The sequence below is a fragment of the Mobula hypostoma genome, chromosome 28, assembly GCF_963921235.1.
Source record: "Mobula hypostoma chromosome 28, sMobHyp1.1, whole genome shotgun sequence".
NCBI lineage: Eukaryota > Metazoa > Chordata > Chondrichthyes > Myliobatiformes > Myliobatidae > Mobula > Mobula hypostoma.
The window spans coordinates 34,634,066-34,649,724 of NC_086124.1; the positions used below are offsets into that span (position 1 = coordinate 34,634,066).

General features: G+C 49.4%; 1 protein-coding gene across 2 annotated transcripts in view; it reads right to left on the bottom strand.

Moving 5' to 3' along the window:
* The window catches only part of prpf31 (PRP31 pre-mRNA processing factor 31 homolog (yeast)), a 48,478-nt gene that overhangs the window by 1,178 nt on the left and 31,641 nt on the right, over positions 1–15,659 (bottom strand). For both annotated transcript variants that reach the window (XM_063034872.1, XM_063034871.1), the window contains 10 exons: positions 12,633–12,690; positions 11,983–12,066; positions 10,832–10,929; positions 9,875–9,981; positions 9,189–9,358; positions 6,563–6,720; positions 6,040–6,129; positions 5,118–5,245; positions 4,322–4,394; positions 82–210 (listed from right to left, as the gene is read on the bottom strand). In XM_063034872.1, coding sequence (XP_062890942.1) covers positions 82–210; positions 4,322–4,394; positions 5,118–5,245; positions 6,040–6,129; positions 6,563–6,720; positions 9,189–9,358; positions 9,875–9,981; positions 10,832–10,929; positions 11,983–12,066; positions 12,633–12,690 — 1,095 coding nt within the window. The remainder of the gene's footprint in view (positions 1–81; positions 211–4,321; positions 4,395–5,117; positions 5,246–6,039; positions 6,130–6,562; positions 6,721–9,188; positions 9,359–9,874; positions 9,982–10,831; positions 10,930–11,982; positions 12,067–12,632; positions 12,691–15,659) is intronic.

The following is a 15,659-nucleotide window of genomic DNA, read 5'->3' on the forward strand; positions in this document are numbered from 1 at the left end:
TGAGAACGTATCCCACCCTCCAGGGTTACCGATATGACAGCAGAGGGAACGAGGGAGATGGAGGGAGGTAGCCTCCCCTACCTGTAGCGACTTGGAGATCCGCGCTTTGGTTGCCTCGTTGACCTGTGCGGCTCGCACCCGGCCACTTCCAGATTTCCCCAGTGTTCCCAGGCTAAATCCCAGATCCTCCTGGTAGGCATCCTCCTCGATCTGTGTCAGGCAGAAGTGAGGGATGTCACAGATACGGCCTTCTCCCTCCACCCTCCGCCTCCCAAAAGATCCTGAATACCCGTCTAAAATCCACAAACTCCACTCACATGGAGTCGAAAGGAGAGAAACAAGCCCTTTGCCCAACTTGTCCCTACCTACCTATACCCACACCCGAGCCCCACTTTCAACCTCTAAGCCTTTCCTATTCACGTATCTGTCCAAATCTCTTAAATGTTGTTAATGTTCCAGCCTCAACCACTTCCTCTAGTAGTTTGTTCCATAGACGGACCACCCTCTGGGTGAAAAAGTTGCTCCTTGGGTCCCTATTAAATCTCTTTCCCCCTCTCACCTTAAACCTGTACCCTCTGGTTCCTGATTGCCCAACCCTGGGGAAAAAGACTGTGCACATTTACCCCATCTGTGCCCCTGGTGGTTTTATACACGTCTGTAAGGTCACCCCTCAGTCTCCTACACTCCAAGGAATAAAGTCCCAACCTGTCCAACCTCTCTCCATAACTCAGTCCTCGAGTCTTGGTAACATCCTCGTAAATCTCCTCTGCCCTCTCTCCAGCTCAATGGCATCTTTCGTATGGCAGGGTGACCAGAGCTGAACACAATACTCCAAGTGCAGCCTCACCAATGTCTTGAACAACTGTAACATAACGTCCCAACTCCTGTACTCAGTGTCCTGACTGATGAAGGCCAGCGTGGCAAACATCTTCTTCACTGCCCTGTCTACCTGTGACTCCACTTTCAGGGAACCATGTCCCCGTACCCCAGGGTCACTCTGTTCTACAACACTCCCCAGGGTCCCTGTCTACCTGTGACTCCACTTTCAGGGAACCATGTCCCCGTACCCCTGGGTCCCTCTGTTCTACGACGCTCCCCAGGGTCCCTGTCCACCTGTGACTCCACTTTCAGGGAACCATGTCCCCATACCCCTGGGTCCCTCTGTTCTACAACACTCCCCAGGGTTCATGTCACTCCCTGTGAAAATCTGACCCAGGTTAGATTTCCCTCACGTTCCTCCGTGAACACCCAGAGCACCAGGGCCTTCTCCGGAGCAAATCAATGCAGCTGTATTTCAGAAGGATTTTGAGAATTGGTTTTTCACCTAAAACACTCGAAAACTTCTATAGATGCACAAACCGTAGAGACCATTCCGACAGGCCACTTCGCTGCCTGGTATGGGGGCGGGGGGCAGCTAATGCACGGGATAGAATGAAGCTACAGAAAGCTGTAAAATTAGTCGGCTCCATTGTGGGTACTGGCCTCCGTGGTATCCAAGACATCTTCAAGGAGCGGTGTCTCAGAAAGGACACTTCCATTATTACATAGGAACATAAGAAATAGGAGCAGGAGTCGGCCATCCGGCCCATCGAGCCTGCCCCACCATTCAATAAGATCATGGCTGATCTGTCCGTAAACTCAGCTCCACCTACCTGCCTTTTCCCCATAACCCTTAATTTCCCTACTATGTAAAAATCTATCTTAAATATATTTAGTGAAGAAGCCTCAACTGCTTCCCTGGACAGAGAATTCCACAGATTCACCACTCTCTGGGAAAAACAGTTTCTCCTCATCTCCATCCCAAATATTCATCCCTGAATCTTGAGGCAATGTCCCCTAGTTCTAGTCCCACCTACCAATGGAAACAACTTCCCTACTTCTATCTTATCTATCCCTTTCAAAATTTTGTATGTTTCTATAAGATCCCCTCTCATTCTTCTGAATTCCGGAGAGTATAGTCCCAGGCGACTCAATCTCTCCTCATAGGTTAACCTTTTCATCCCCGGAATCAACCTGATGAACTTCTTCTACACTCCCTCCAAAGCCAGTATTTCCTTCCTCAAGAATGGAGACCAGAACCGCACACAGTTCTCCAGGTGCAGTCTCACCAGTACCCTGTGCAGTTGCTGCATAACCTCCCTGCTCTTGAATTCAATCCCTCTAGCAATGAAGGCCAACATTCTGTTTGCCTTCTTCATAACAAGCTAACTTTTTGCAATTCATGAACAAGCACTCCCAAGTCCCTCTGCACAACAGCATGCTGCAATCTTTCACCATTTAAATAATAATCTGTTCTTCTATTATTCCTTCCAAAGTGGATGATCTTGCTTTTACCAACGTTGACCTTGGCCCACTCACTTAACCTATCTATATCCCTCTGCAGAGTCTCCACATCCTCTGTACAATTTGCTTTTCCACTCAGTTTAGTGTCATCAGCAAATTTTGCTACGCTACACTCAATCCCCTCTTCCAAATCATCAATGTAAATGGTAAACAGCTGCAGGCCCAGCACCGACCCCTGTGGCACCCCACTCACCACTGACTGCCAACCGGAGAAACACCCATTTATACCAACTCTCTGCCTTCTGTTGGTTAACCAATCCTCTATCCATGTTAATACACTTCCTCCAACTCCATGCATCCATATTTTATTTATAAGTCTCTTGTGCAGCACCTTATCGAACGCCTTCTGGAAATCCAGTATACGACATCCACCTGTTCCCCCCATCCACTGCACTCATTATGTCCTCAAAGAACTTCAGTAAGTTTGTCAAACAGGACCTGCCCTTTCTGAATCCATGCTGCGTCTGTCTAATGGAACCACTCCTTTCTAAATGTTTCACTATTTCTTCCTTAATGACAGCTTCAAGCATTTTACCGACTACAGATGTTAAGCTAACTGGCCTATAGTTGCCAGTCTTTTGCCTACATCCTTTTCCAATCAGCCGGGACCTGCCCAGAGTCTAGAGAATTTGGTAAATAATTACCAATGCGTCTACTATAACCTCTGCCAATTCCCTCAGCACCCTGGGATGCATCCCATCAGGACCAGGGGACTTATCTACCTTCAGGCCCTCTAGTTTGCTCATCACTATCTCTTTAGTGACAGTGATTTTATCGAGGTCCTCACCTCCCATTTCGTCCATAACATCCTTCTTTGGCATATTAGATGTGTCCTCCACCGTGAAGACCAACACAAAATAGTCGTTCAGTGCCTCAGCCATTTCCTTATTACCCAATATCAATTTCCCCTTCTCGTCTTCCAAGGGACCTTTAGCCACTCTCTTCCACTTTATATATTTATAAAAACTTTTGCTATCTGTTTTTATATTTTGTGCTAATTTACTTTCATACTCTATCTTCCCTTTCCTTATTTTTTGTTTAGTTTTTCTTTGTTGCTTTTTAAAGTTTTCCCAATCCTCCAGTCTCCCACTACTCTTTGCGACTTTGTACACATAAGCTTTTTATTTGATACCATCTCTCCCCACACTTCCTGTCTTTACTTTTGACTGGAATATACTTTTGTTGAGCACTGTGTACAATCTCTTTGAAAGTATTCCACTGTTCCTCAACTGTCCGACCAAATAGCCTGTGCTCCCAATCCGCATTAGCCAACTCCTCCCTCATCCTGTTGTAGTCTCCCTTGTTCAAGCATAATACACTAGTTTTAGATCTAACTATTTCATCCTCCATCTGAATGTGAAATTCAATCATACTGTGATCACTCTTTTCAAGAGGATCCCTGACTACAAGATCGTTAATCTTACCTGTCTCATTGCACAGGTCTAGATGTAAGATGGTATTTTCCCTTGTAGGTTCACTAACATGCTGCTCAAGAAAGCCATCACGGATGCATTCTCTGAAGTCCTCCTCAAAACTTCCTTGATTCACCCAATCTATGTGGAAGTTAAAATCCCCCATGACAACTGCCGTTCCGTTCTTACAGGCCTCAGTTATTTCTTGGTTACTCGCCTCTGCCATTGCAATATTTCTATTAGGTGGCCGATAGACAACACCCACCTGGGTCCCTCTGTTCTACAACACTCCCTAGGGACCCTGCCATTCACTGTGAAAGTCCTACTCTGGTTTGTCTTCCTGAAACACAACACCTCACACAGATCCTGAATTAAATTGCATATGCCATTCATCGGCCCACCTTCCTCCACAGCGGACTGCAATTTCCCCCTGTAATATTTTGTTTTTCATCCTCTACAATACCAGCTATTTTTCCGCATTCTCAAGGCTGACGAACTGTAGGCAGATGCCCACATTCCAGAAGCAGTCACACTCCAGTTGTAGTGAATCCATGAGCCGGTCTCACCTCGCCAAAACACATGCGGTTTGCCTGCTTTCGGATTTCAGTCAGACCCAATCGCTCCTTCATCTTACGATATCTGAGAAGTGAGCAGGGGGGAAGAACGAGGTGAGATGGCTAAATCCCAACAAGCAACTAAACCATGCATGGTGCTCCCAGTGTTGGTCTGACCCAGGGATATGGAGACAGGAACTGTGCACGGTGTTCCCAGTGTTGGTCTGACCCAGGGATATGGAGACGGGAACTGTGCACGGTGCTCCCAGTGTGGGTCTGACCCAGGGATATGGAGACGGGAACTGTGCAAGGTGTTCCCTGTGTTGGTCTGACCCAGGGATATGGAGACAGGAACTGTGCACGGTGTTCCCAGTGTTGGTCTGATCCAGGGATACGGAGACAGGAACTGTGCACGGTGCTCCCGGTGTGGGTCTGACCCAGGGGGATACGGAGATGGGAACTGTGCACGGTGCTTCCACTGCGGGCCTGACCCAGGGATACGGAGATGGGAACTGTGCACGGTGCTTCCACTGCGGGTCTGTCCCAGGGATACGGAGATGGGAACTGTGCACGGTGCTCCCGGTGTGGGTCTGACCCAGGGATACGGAGATGGGAACTGTGCACGGTGCTCCCGGTGTGGGTCTGACCCAGGGATACGGAGACAGGAACTGTGCACAGTGCTCCCGGTGTGGGTCTGACCCAGGGATACGAATTGTGTACAGTGTTCCTGGTGCGGGAGACGGGAACCCGTGCATGGTCGGACCCAAGGACATGACACACATACACTGTGGAACGGGGCTACTCTCACCTGCGCCCTCCCCTCTTCTTCCGTTGTCCATCAAGAGGGGCGGGAAGTGGTTTGACTTGCTTCACTGGAGGTGGTTCTTGCCACTTGTCGAATTTCCTCTCGATCTCCTCCTTCAGGTCATAGCCCACCTGCAGGGGAATGGGTGGGACAGAAATACCATCGACCCTGAAAGTGGCCACACAAGTAAACAGGGTGGTAAGGAAGGCATATGACATCTTGCCTTCATCGGTCAGGCATTGAGTACAAGAGTCGGGAAGTCACGTTGCAGCCGTATTAAACTCTGGTCTGTCCGCTCTCAGAGTATCGTGTGCAGTTCTGGCCTCCCCATTACAGGACGGGTGTGGGGGGCTTTGGAGAGGGTGCAGAAGGTTCACTAGGGTGCTGCCTGGTTAGAGGTTATAACGAGAGGTGGGACAAACCTGGGTTGTTTTCTCTGGAGTGACTGAGGCTGAGGGGAGATCTGACAGAGTTTATAAGATTACAAGAGGCACAGATAGAGTAGACAGAGTATCTGTTTCCCCCGGGTGGGAATGTCTAATACCAGGGAGCAGGCATTTAAGCTGAGGGGTTTGTCTGCAATGTGCTGCCTGAGGTGGTGGTCGAGAGTGAGGCAGAAATGAGAGACGCGTTTAAGGGGATGTTAGACAGACACATGGATGTGTGGGGAGCAGAGCGAGGTGGACGTTGTGCGTTGGGTGCGGAGGGAGACGCACGTTGTTTAGGCAGAAGGGATTAGTTACAATCAGCTTAATTACCGGTTTGATAAGGGCCTGTTCCTGTGTAGTACTGTTCTGTTCGAAAGCGAGTGTCATGCAGAGGATGGAGGGAGAGTGGGTGGGAGACTTGGAGGAGGAATGGAGGTAGACAGATTCAGGGAGGGAGGGGAAGAGAGATTGAATAGGGTTTTGCTCCAGCCCCTCACCTTCGCCTCCGTGCTCTCATGGAAACTGTCCACCCGTGCAGCCAGGGTGCACTTCCCCGCGACCAGTCGGGCAGCCTTCCTGCGCAGGTCCTGTGGAGATTCACCGTCAGAGAGGAGTGAAGGAGCACCCCGGGAAAGGAGGGAGCACCCCAGCACATGGTCACTCACCTGGGGTAGGGATTGGACGATGTGGTAGACATGTCCGGTGTGGGGTGGGACGGAGTGAGGGAGCATCCCAGCACATGGTCACTCACCTGGGGTAGGGACTGGATGATGTTGTGGTAGATGTGTCCGGTGTGGGGTAGGACAGAGTGAGGGAGCACCTCAGCAGATGGTCACTCACCTGGGGTAGGGACTGGACGATGTCACTGTGGTAGATGTGTCCGGTGTGGGGTAGGACGGAGTGAGGGAGCACCCCAGCACATGGTCACTCACCTGGGGAGGGACTGGATGATGTTGTGGTAGATGTGTCTGGTGTGGGGTAGGACGGAGTGAGGGAGCACCCCAGCAGATGGTCACTCACCTGGGGTAGGGACTGGACGATGTCACTGTGGTAGATGTGTCCAGTGTGGGGTAGGACGGAGGTGCTGGAGAAACCAGACAGACTCCGACGTTGGGAGCCCAGTAACATGATGTTACAGGCTGGCATCTTGGACAGGTTGGTGAGGCCGCCTGCCATCCCTGGGGTGAAATGAGGGGAGAGGTCAGTGAGGGAGAGTACCCACCCAGTCACTGTTCTTCTTCCGTGACACTCACACTCCCTCCCCCTCCCGTCTTAGGCTACGTCCACACTAGACCGGATCATTTTGAAAAAGCCGGTTTCGTGTAAAAACGATAGGCGTCCACATCAAGCGTTTTTCAAAATATCTCCGTCCACATTAGAACGGATATTTGGGCGAATCTCCTCCTACTGGGCATGCGTAGGACACACAGAAAACAAGCGAAGGGGAAATGATATACTTTGTGCGCGTTTGTCCAGTTACAGAGTAGAAAAACTTAAAAGGAATTGCTGTCAGCTCTCGCACAGGAGGACTTAAAACTTAAAATAAAACAAATACCGGGGCGTATGGAGGCAACCGACGGAGTTCATGGACAGTATGGCCCGGCTGACGATGAACATTGAAACACTGACCAACTCTGTTACATTAATAAAGCACCTTGTTAAATGTATAAAACATGTCTGCATCTTGTATTTCCATACAATGTTACATTAGGCTGTTACACATCTATTGTCAGAGAAGTACTTGTATAAATAGGTAAACCACCTTCATGCAAGCAAGGACAGAAAACAGGGCAAAGGGAGTATACTTATTTATTCAGTAAACTATGGGTCAAAGTATTTGGTGAGTACATTTCTAACTCTCCTGGCTTCAGTCTGTTCTGAAATTGTTAGGTTCTACGTTCGAGAAAACAACGAAATACCGGGCTGCCGCCATCTGTTCCGGCACGTCATGACAGCGGTTTTAAAAAGCTCCCGTTACCCCGTACACACTACAACGGATATTAGGCGTTTTCAGATTTATTCACTCTGGAGAGAGTTTCTGAAAATCTCCGTTTTCAGGGGATGAAAATGCTGTTTCAGTGTGGACAGAGGGTCAAAACAAAGAGAAAGCTTCAGTTACAGATTTATCCGGTCTGGTGTGGACATAGCCTTAGTCTGGGAAGCTTAACTCTTACTCCCCCTACCTATCCAGGATTCTTCCCTCCCCCTCTTTATCACTTTCAAGGATTCCTCATCTCATGTTCTCAATAGTTACTGCTTATTTATTTTATATTTTTTCTTGTGTCTTTTGCACACTGGCTGTTTGTCCATCTGTTAGAGTGTGGTCTTTCCTTGATTCTATTGTGTTTCTTGTATTTACTGTGAACATGCAGAACAAAGTGAATCTGAGGCTTGTATGTGGCGACATACAGTGGTTTCTGATTAACTGGGATACATTGGGACCAATTAGCCGACATTTCATTGGTACAGTTACTAAAAAAGGACAAACTACCAGTTAACTGAATAACAAATTATGCATTTAAATGGAATACAGGTGGTATAGTGGTGAGCACAACATTCTACAGTGCCAAGGCCAGGGCTATTCCCACTGCTGACTTTGAGGAGTTCGCACGTCCTCCCATGACCAAGTCGGTTTCCTCCAACAGTCCAAAGACTGGTTAACCGGTCAGTGTAAAACCGTCTGGTGATTAGGACAGAGACTGGTTAGCCGGTCAGTGTAAAACCATCCGGTGATGAGGACAGAAACTGGTTAACCGGTCAGTGTAAACCGTCCGGTGATTGGGACAGAGGCTGGTTAACCGGTCGGTGTAAACCGTCCGGTGATGGGGACAGAGACTGGTTAACCGGTCGGTGTAAAACCGTCCGGTGATTAGGACAGAGACTGGTTAACCGGTCAGTGTAAACCGTCCGGTGATTAAATATGGGGATAGCTGAGTGACACAGCTTGAAGGGTTTACTCCACGCTGAATCTCAATAAATAAAGCAAATTTGAACACTATCAATACTACTACAATAATATAAAACTGCATATTAGTTCCTAACAGTTATCAACAGAGGAATTCATACAGTGTGCTCTGCCGTGCTTTTGATTGACTGTAAATGAACAAATTCTGCACAGATAATGGACGGCCTTCATACAATGATATTGACGATTGCATCCTCCAAATCTTCATCTTCATTGTAACGTTCAAGGTGATTGTTGATACCTTCAAATTCTTTGTAGTTCCTTAATTGCTAAGGTAGTGAAATTGTTTCATTTTCACCTCCAGATGTCTCAGGCATGTCCAAGCCTGAATGCTTGAAACCACAGCGAGTAAAACAGTTCCGAATTGTCTTGCAGCTTATTTTTCACCAACTATCATTGCTTCTTGAACAAAAACACATGCCACTTCCGCTATTTCAAAACTATTCGCTCCAAGCACCGTGTGTAACTGGCTACACAAGCGCTATGCGACTGAAGCTAGTTGGAAACTTCAGCAAGTCTCCAGTCCCAATTAAGCAGCAAATATTCTGAGGGACTGCTGGCTATTTCCTCAATTAGTTTTTGTTCTTGAAGAGTTGTCCCAAATAATTGGATGCCCTAATTAACCCAATTTATGCTAATAAATTGATTGTGAACTTTTAACTCTCTGCCTAGGCCACTCACCCATTATCCTGGCGGCGGTGGAGGCCCCCACGATGACAGAGAGGTTGGGGGCGATGAGGGACATGCGTGACTCCACGTACTCGTAGATCTGGTGTTTGTACTGGTTCAGCTCCAGACCCATGCGGCAGGCCTCCAGCACAGTGGAGAGCTCCCCGTCCGTCAACAGCTGTCTGCAGGGGAGAGAGGGAGGGTGAGGCACCGTCCATGGGGGGCAACCCCAGAACACCGAGAGCTCCCAATCTGTCAGCAGGTCTGTAAGGTGGGGAACAATAAGCTACCCCCTTTCCCTCCCTCCCTGTCCCTGTCCCCACCCCCACCCGTCAACAGCAGTCTGCGGGGTACGGTCGATTCACAGCATCCAGGACCCCACGTCCCCAGCACCGTCTGTCAGCTGCTGTGTGTGAGGGAGAGGGCAAGGCTCACATGTCAGCTGGACCCCCCCAAACTCCCTCCACTGCAACACCCATGGGAGCCCCCTATCCAACAGTAGCTGTCTGTGAAGGGGGAGAGGGGGAAAGGGGGGGGTTTTAGTCACACAGGACATAGCCTCCCAATGCCTCCCCCCCTCTTCACTCTCCACCCCTCACCATCCACTCTTCATACCCCCTCACCACAATCTCCACACCCCTCCCCATCCAAACTCTCTGCCTCTTTGTCCATCCCCTCCCTCCATGGCACCCTCTTACCCCTGTGTGGTGGACGCTGTCACACTGACCACCATGATGGTGGCGTTGGTCAGGATCTGCTGCAAGTTCTCATTGTTCTTGCACCGGTCCAGATTATTCCCCAATTCCTAGAAGGAGAGGAGGAATCACACAACAAGAGACAGGATGTGAGTAGGATGCAGGACAGCCTGTGCAGACAGACTGGTCACCAATGGGGTGTTGACTCGAGTCCCTCAGTATAACACAACCAATGCTCAGCTCACCGAATAAAGAGCCAATGTCCGAACAGCATCCTAGCAATGTCCATCCAGGATCATAGCAACACACCAATAATCTGCTACCCTGATCTGCCTACTCCTCACTCATTGGGACGCCATCTCCCTCTGTTCACCACACACAGTGTCCGTCTCCCTCCATTCTCCACAGATCATGTGTCTGACTAATGACCTTTTCAACACCTCTATCAGGTCTCCCCTCAGCCCCCGTCGCCCCAGGGAAAACAACCCAGGTTTGTCCACCCTCTACATGCTCTAATCCAGGCAGCACCTGGTGAACGTCTTCTGCCCCCTTTCCAAAGCCCCCCCAACCCTTCCTGTAACAGGGAGACCAGAACTGCACAGAACCCTCCGAGAGTGGACAGACCAGTTTTATACAGCTACAACATGGTCTCCTGACTCTGGTCTTCAACGCCCAACCGATGAGGGCAAACGTCTTTACTGCCCTGTCTACCTATGCAGCCACTTTCACGGAAATGAATTAAACCAAATTCTGTAATAGAACTGAAATGAGACTACCTGTCTGCCAATATATTGGGAAGGATGGACAAGGGGTTCTGCTAAACTCATGGGTGTTTTGGAGGACGAGCGGTGTCTCACTGAACCTGTGGACGCTCACAGGGCAGCACAAAGGGTGAAAGGTTAAAGGTTAAAGGTTTACAGAATTAAGAGCCCACGCATTGGCGAGACTCTGCAGTGTTACCTTGACTGTGCGGATGTAGTCCAGTGCACTGGGAACAAGGGACTCCAGCTCAGGGAAGCGTTTGGAATATTTATCCCGGACAAACTTGTGGATTATATCTGGGTGAGAAAACAAGTGATTAGTTACTACAGTGGACACTACAGAATCTCTGACTCCCGCCACCCCCCCCCCCTGTCAGACCCACACCGGGAACACCATGTAGAGTTCCCATTTCCATATCCCCCTGTGTCAGACCCACACCGGGAGTATCGTGTACAGTTCCCATCTCTGTATCCCTGGGTCAGACTCACACCGGGAGCACCATGTAGAGTTCCCATTTCCATATCCTCCTGGGTCAGACCCACACCGGGAAATCAGTACACAGTTCCCAGCTCCATACCCCCTGCTTCAGACTCAAACTGGGAACATCGTGCCCACCTCCATACTCCTCAGCCAGACAGCATTGTTCCTGTCTCCATATCCCCTAGGTCAGACTCACATCAGATGCACTGTCTCCGTATCCCCCTAGGTCAGACTCACATCAGATGCACTGTCTCCGTATCCCCTAGGTCAGACTCACATCAGATGCACTGTCTCCGTATCCCCCTAGGTCAGACTCACATCAGATGCACTGTCTCCGTATCCCCTAGGTCAGACTCACATCAGATGCACTGTCTCCGTATCCCCCTAGGTCAGACTCACATCAGATGCACTGTCTCCGTATCCCCTAGGTCAGACTCACATCAGATGCACTGTCTCCGTATCCCCCTAGGTCAGACTCACATCAGATGCACTGTCTCCGTATCCCCCTAGGTCAGACTCACATCAGATGCACTGTCTCCGTATCCCCCTAGGTCAGACTCACATCAGATGCACTGTCTCCATATCCCCTAGGTCAGACTCACATCAGATGCACTGTCTCCATATCCCCTAGGTCAGACTCACATCAGATGCACTGTCTCCGTATCCCCCTAGGTCAGACTCACATCAGATGCACTGTCTCCATATCCCCCTAGGTCAGACTCACATCAGATGCACTGTCTCCGTATCCCCCTAGGTCAGATCCACGCTGGGACCGACCGCACAGTTCCCATCTCTGTATCCCGCGGTCAGACTCACACCAGAATCACTGTGCAACAATGTAGCAAAGCACTGCAGAAGAGATGTCGTACTTATCTCGTTATCGATCTCCACGGTCAGATTATTAGCATCCACAATTAGCTTATACTCTGGATCTGATTCCACGGGGCCTGTCACTGATTGGGGTAAAAAGAGAGATCAAAATAAAAACTATAACATACATCTCCCCAGACAGCGTGACACTCCCTCAGTACCGGAGAGTGTCTGTCAAGGTTCAACACTCCATTCCCGGAGTAGAAACATCTCCCCAGACAGCGTGACACTCCCTCAGTACCGGAGAGTGTGTGAGTGTAGTTTAACACTCTGTTCCCCGAGTAGAAACATCTCCCCAGAGAGCGTGACACTCCCTCAGTATTGGAGTGTCTGTCAAGGTTTAACACTCTGTTCCCCGAATAGAAACATCTCCCCAGACAATGTGACACTCCCTCAGTACCGGAGAGTGTGTGAATGTAGTTTAACACTCTGTTCCCCAAGAAGAAACATCTCCCCAGAGAGCGTGACACTCCCTCAGTACCGGGGAGCGTGTTTACGTTTAACACTCCATTCCCCGAGTTTATACATCTCCTGGGTGTCATGCGGGACAGGGTCCCGGTGAGAACTCTTTGCACCATCTGTCGCAGAGCTTAGTCACATATCATGTCCCACCCGCTTCCATTACCCGCGAGCTTGATTGCACACCCACCTTCTGTTTTACGCTGCTTGCCAATGTATTCGCCCACTTTGGAAATGATGTCTGCAAACTGTAAAGTTGAAAGTAAATGATCAGCACCCGGAGGACATCACGTGGTGACGGAAGAACGTGCAACTCCTTACAGACAGTGGCGCCATGCGCAGGCATATCTTGTGAAATTGCTTGTTTGGTGGAAGTAATCATAAAAAATCTTATAAGCTACAGTAAGAGGGATATGTGAAAAAATTCAACAAATAGTGCAAAAAGAGAGCAAAACAAATCAGGACGAAGTGTTGTTGGGTTCACTGTCTGATGGCGGAGGGGAAGAGGCTGTTCTGAATCATTAAGATGGTGTCTTCAGGCCCCGGATGGTAGCAGTGAGAAGTGGGCCCGTCCTGGGAGATGGGGGTCCTGAACGATGGATGCCACCTTTAGAAGCTGAGAAGAAGTAAGAGGCCACAGTACAGAATAGAATGGGGAGGATGGGTTTGTTTACCGGAAAAAGAAACCAATATTCATGCCATCAGTTTGAGGCCATCTGGATGCAATACAAGGTGATACTCCTTTGCCTTGAGGGTGGCCTCATCGTGACGAAAGGAGATCATGGCCCGGCATGTCGGAGCAGGAATAGGAATCAGAATTAAAACGTTTGGTCACCGAGAAGCCCCGCTTGTGCTGGATGGAGCGGAGGTGCCCGGCAAAGCGATCCCCCAACTTATGATGGGTCTCACGAGTACCAGACGCAGCGGAATTGCAGGGTTGTCTCACTGGAGAGACTGTTTCGGGCCAAGAATGAGCGAGTGTTACACACGGGCTGCTTGCAGAGACAAGTCCTGGGAGGGATGAATGGACAAGGGAACGGTCCCTACAGGCCAAGGAATGGCGACGGGAACGGTCCCTCCGGGACAAGGGAATGGCGACGGGAACAGTCCCTCCGGGACAAGGGAATGGCGACGGGAACAGTCCCTCCGGGACAAGGGAATGGCGACGGGAACGGTCCCTACGGGACAAGGGAATGGCGACGGGAACGGTCCCTACAGATATGGGGTGGGGGGGGGTGAGGACAAGACATTTGTCAGTGATAATAAAGCTGATTCTGGTTCAGAGATTGATAGGGTTTCAGAGAAAGTGCAGAGCAGCCAGTCAGAAAGGAGCGAGGGGAATGACGAGGCAGATTGGGAGATTGTTTGGTGTACGTTGAGTCACAGGCCCCATGGCCCACATTGTCTGTACCGAACACAATGCTGAATTTTGATGAATCTCACACCTCTGCCCTCCATACACACTGCAGTGGGTAGACATCACAAAGCCTCGAAGCACACACTCCCAGCCGGAAATCTGGCGTGGAGAGAGCAGGGCTGAGAGAAGGGGGAAAGGGGAGAATGAGAGAGGGAGGGGGAGAGGGGAGAAAGGGATGATAGGGAGAAGGCAAGACAACGCTATTAAGGGGGAAAGGAAATCAGCTATGTCAAATTCCAAAGATATAGGAGCAGACTTAGGCCATTTGGCCCATTGAGTCTACGCTGCCATTTTATTATGGTGATCCATTTCCCTCTCAGTCTGGATCTCCTGCCTTTTTCCAGTATCCCTTCATTGCTTGACTGATCGGTCAACTTGTGCCTTAGCCAATGACTTAGCCTTCGCAGTCACCTAGGGCAAGCAATTCCACAGATTCACCACTCTCTGGCTCCCATCTGAAAGGACACCTCTCTAATCCGGGGCCGTGTCCTCTAGTCTTAGACTCCCCCACCAGAAGAAACGTCCTCTCCACATCCACTCGAGGCCTTTCAACATTCATTCTTCTAAACTCCAGTCAGTACAGACCTAGAGCTATCAAATGCTCCTCCTATGACAAGCCTTTCAATCCTGGAACTATCTTTGTGACCCTCTTTTGAACCCTCTCCAGGGTCAGCACGTCCTTTCTCAGACTAGAGGCCCAAACCTGCTCACAATACTCCCAACTGAGGCCTCACCAGTGCTTTATAAAGCCTCAACATTACATCCTTGCTTTTATATTCTAGTCCTCTCGAAATGAATGCTAACATTGTACTTGCCTTCCTCAACCTGCAAATTAATATTTAGGGAATCCTGTACTTGGACTCCCAAGCCCCTTTGCACCTCAGATTTTTTAATTTTCTCTTCACTTAGAAAGTCAGAGATTTTTATTTCTTGACCATACACTTCCCAACACGGTATTCCACCTTATGTTTCTTTGCCCGTTCTCAGTGCTTCTGCAGCCTTCCCTTCCTCAATACTACCTGGTCCTTCAGTTATCTTCATATCGTCCACAAACTTGGCCACCAAGCCACCAATTCTTCCTCCAAATCATTGATATATAATGTAAAAAGAAACGGTCCCTGTGCAACACCACTAGTCACCAGCAGCCAGCCAGAAATGTCTCCCTTTATTCCCACTCTTTGTCTCCTGCCCATCAGCCACCGCTCCATCCATGCTAGAATCTAGTGTGTAGCTTGTTATACAGCCTCACGTGTGGCACTTTGTCAAAGGCCTTCTGAAAATCCAAGTGCACAACATCAACCAATTCTCCTTTGTCTATCCTGCTTGCTATTTCTTCAAAAAATTCCAAACAGATTTGTTAGGTAAGATTTTACCTTTGAGGAAACCATGCTGACTCCATTCTGTTTTACCAGTTACCCTGAAACCTCATCCTTATCAACTGACTCCAATGTTTTCCTAACCACAGGGGTGAGCTGACCTATAATTTCTTGTAAAGACTTGATGGACTGAATGGCCTAATTCTGCTCCTGTGTCTTAAGGATGGGTGGTGGACTGCAGATACGTTTCTACTGAAGTGGATGCAAGTCGGTCCCTCCCTCCGCTAGCCTGCAGGTCACCCTTGGGCAAGGCCCCCTGATCAGGGTCACGTGGAGCCATGGTGGATGGTCCTACAAGCAGTTGGGGAATATCACAAGTTCTGGTTATGTCACCCCTGACGCCAGGCAGACAATCTCTGAAGAGTATTTACAATGGCTGGGGTCACACGTCTCGTAAATATACCGCCCAGAAGAAGGCAATGGC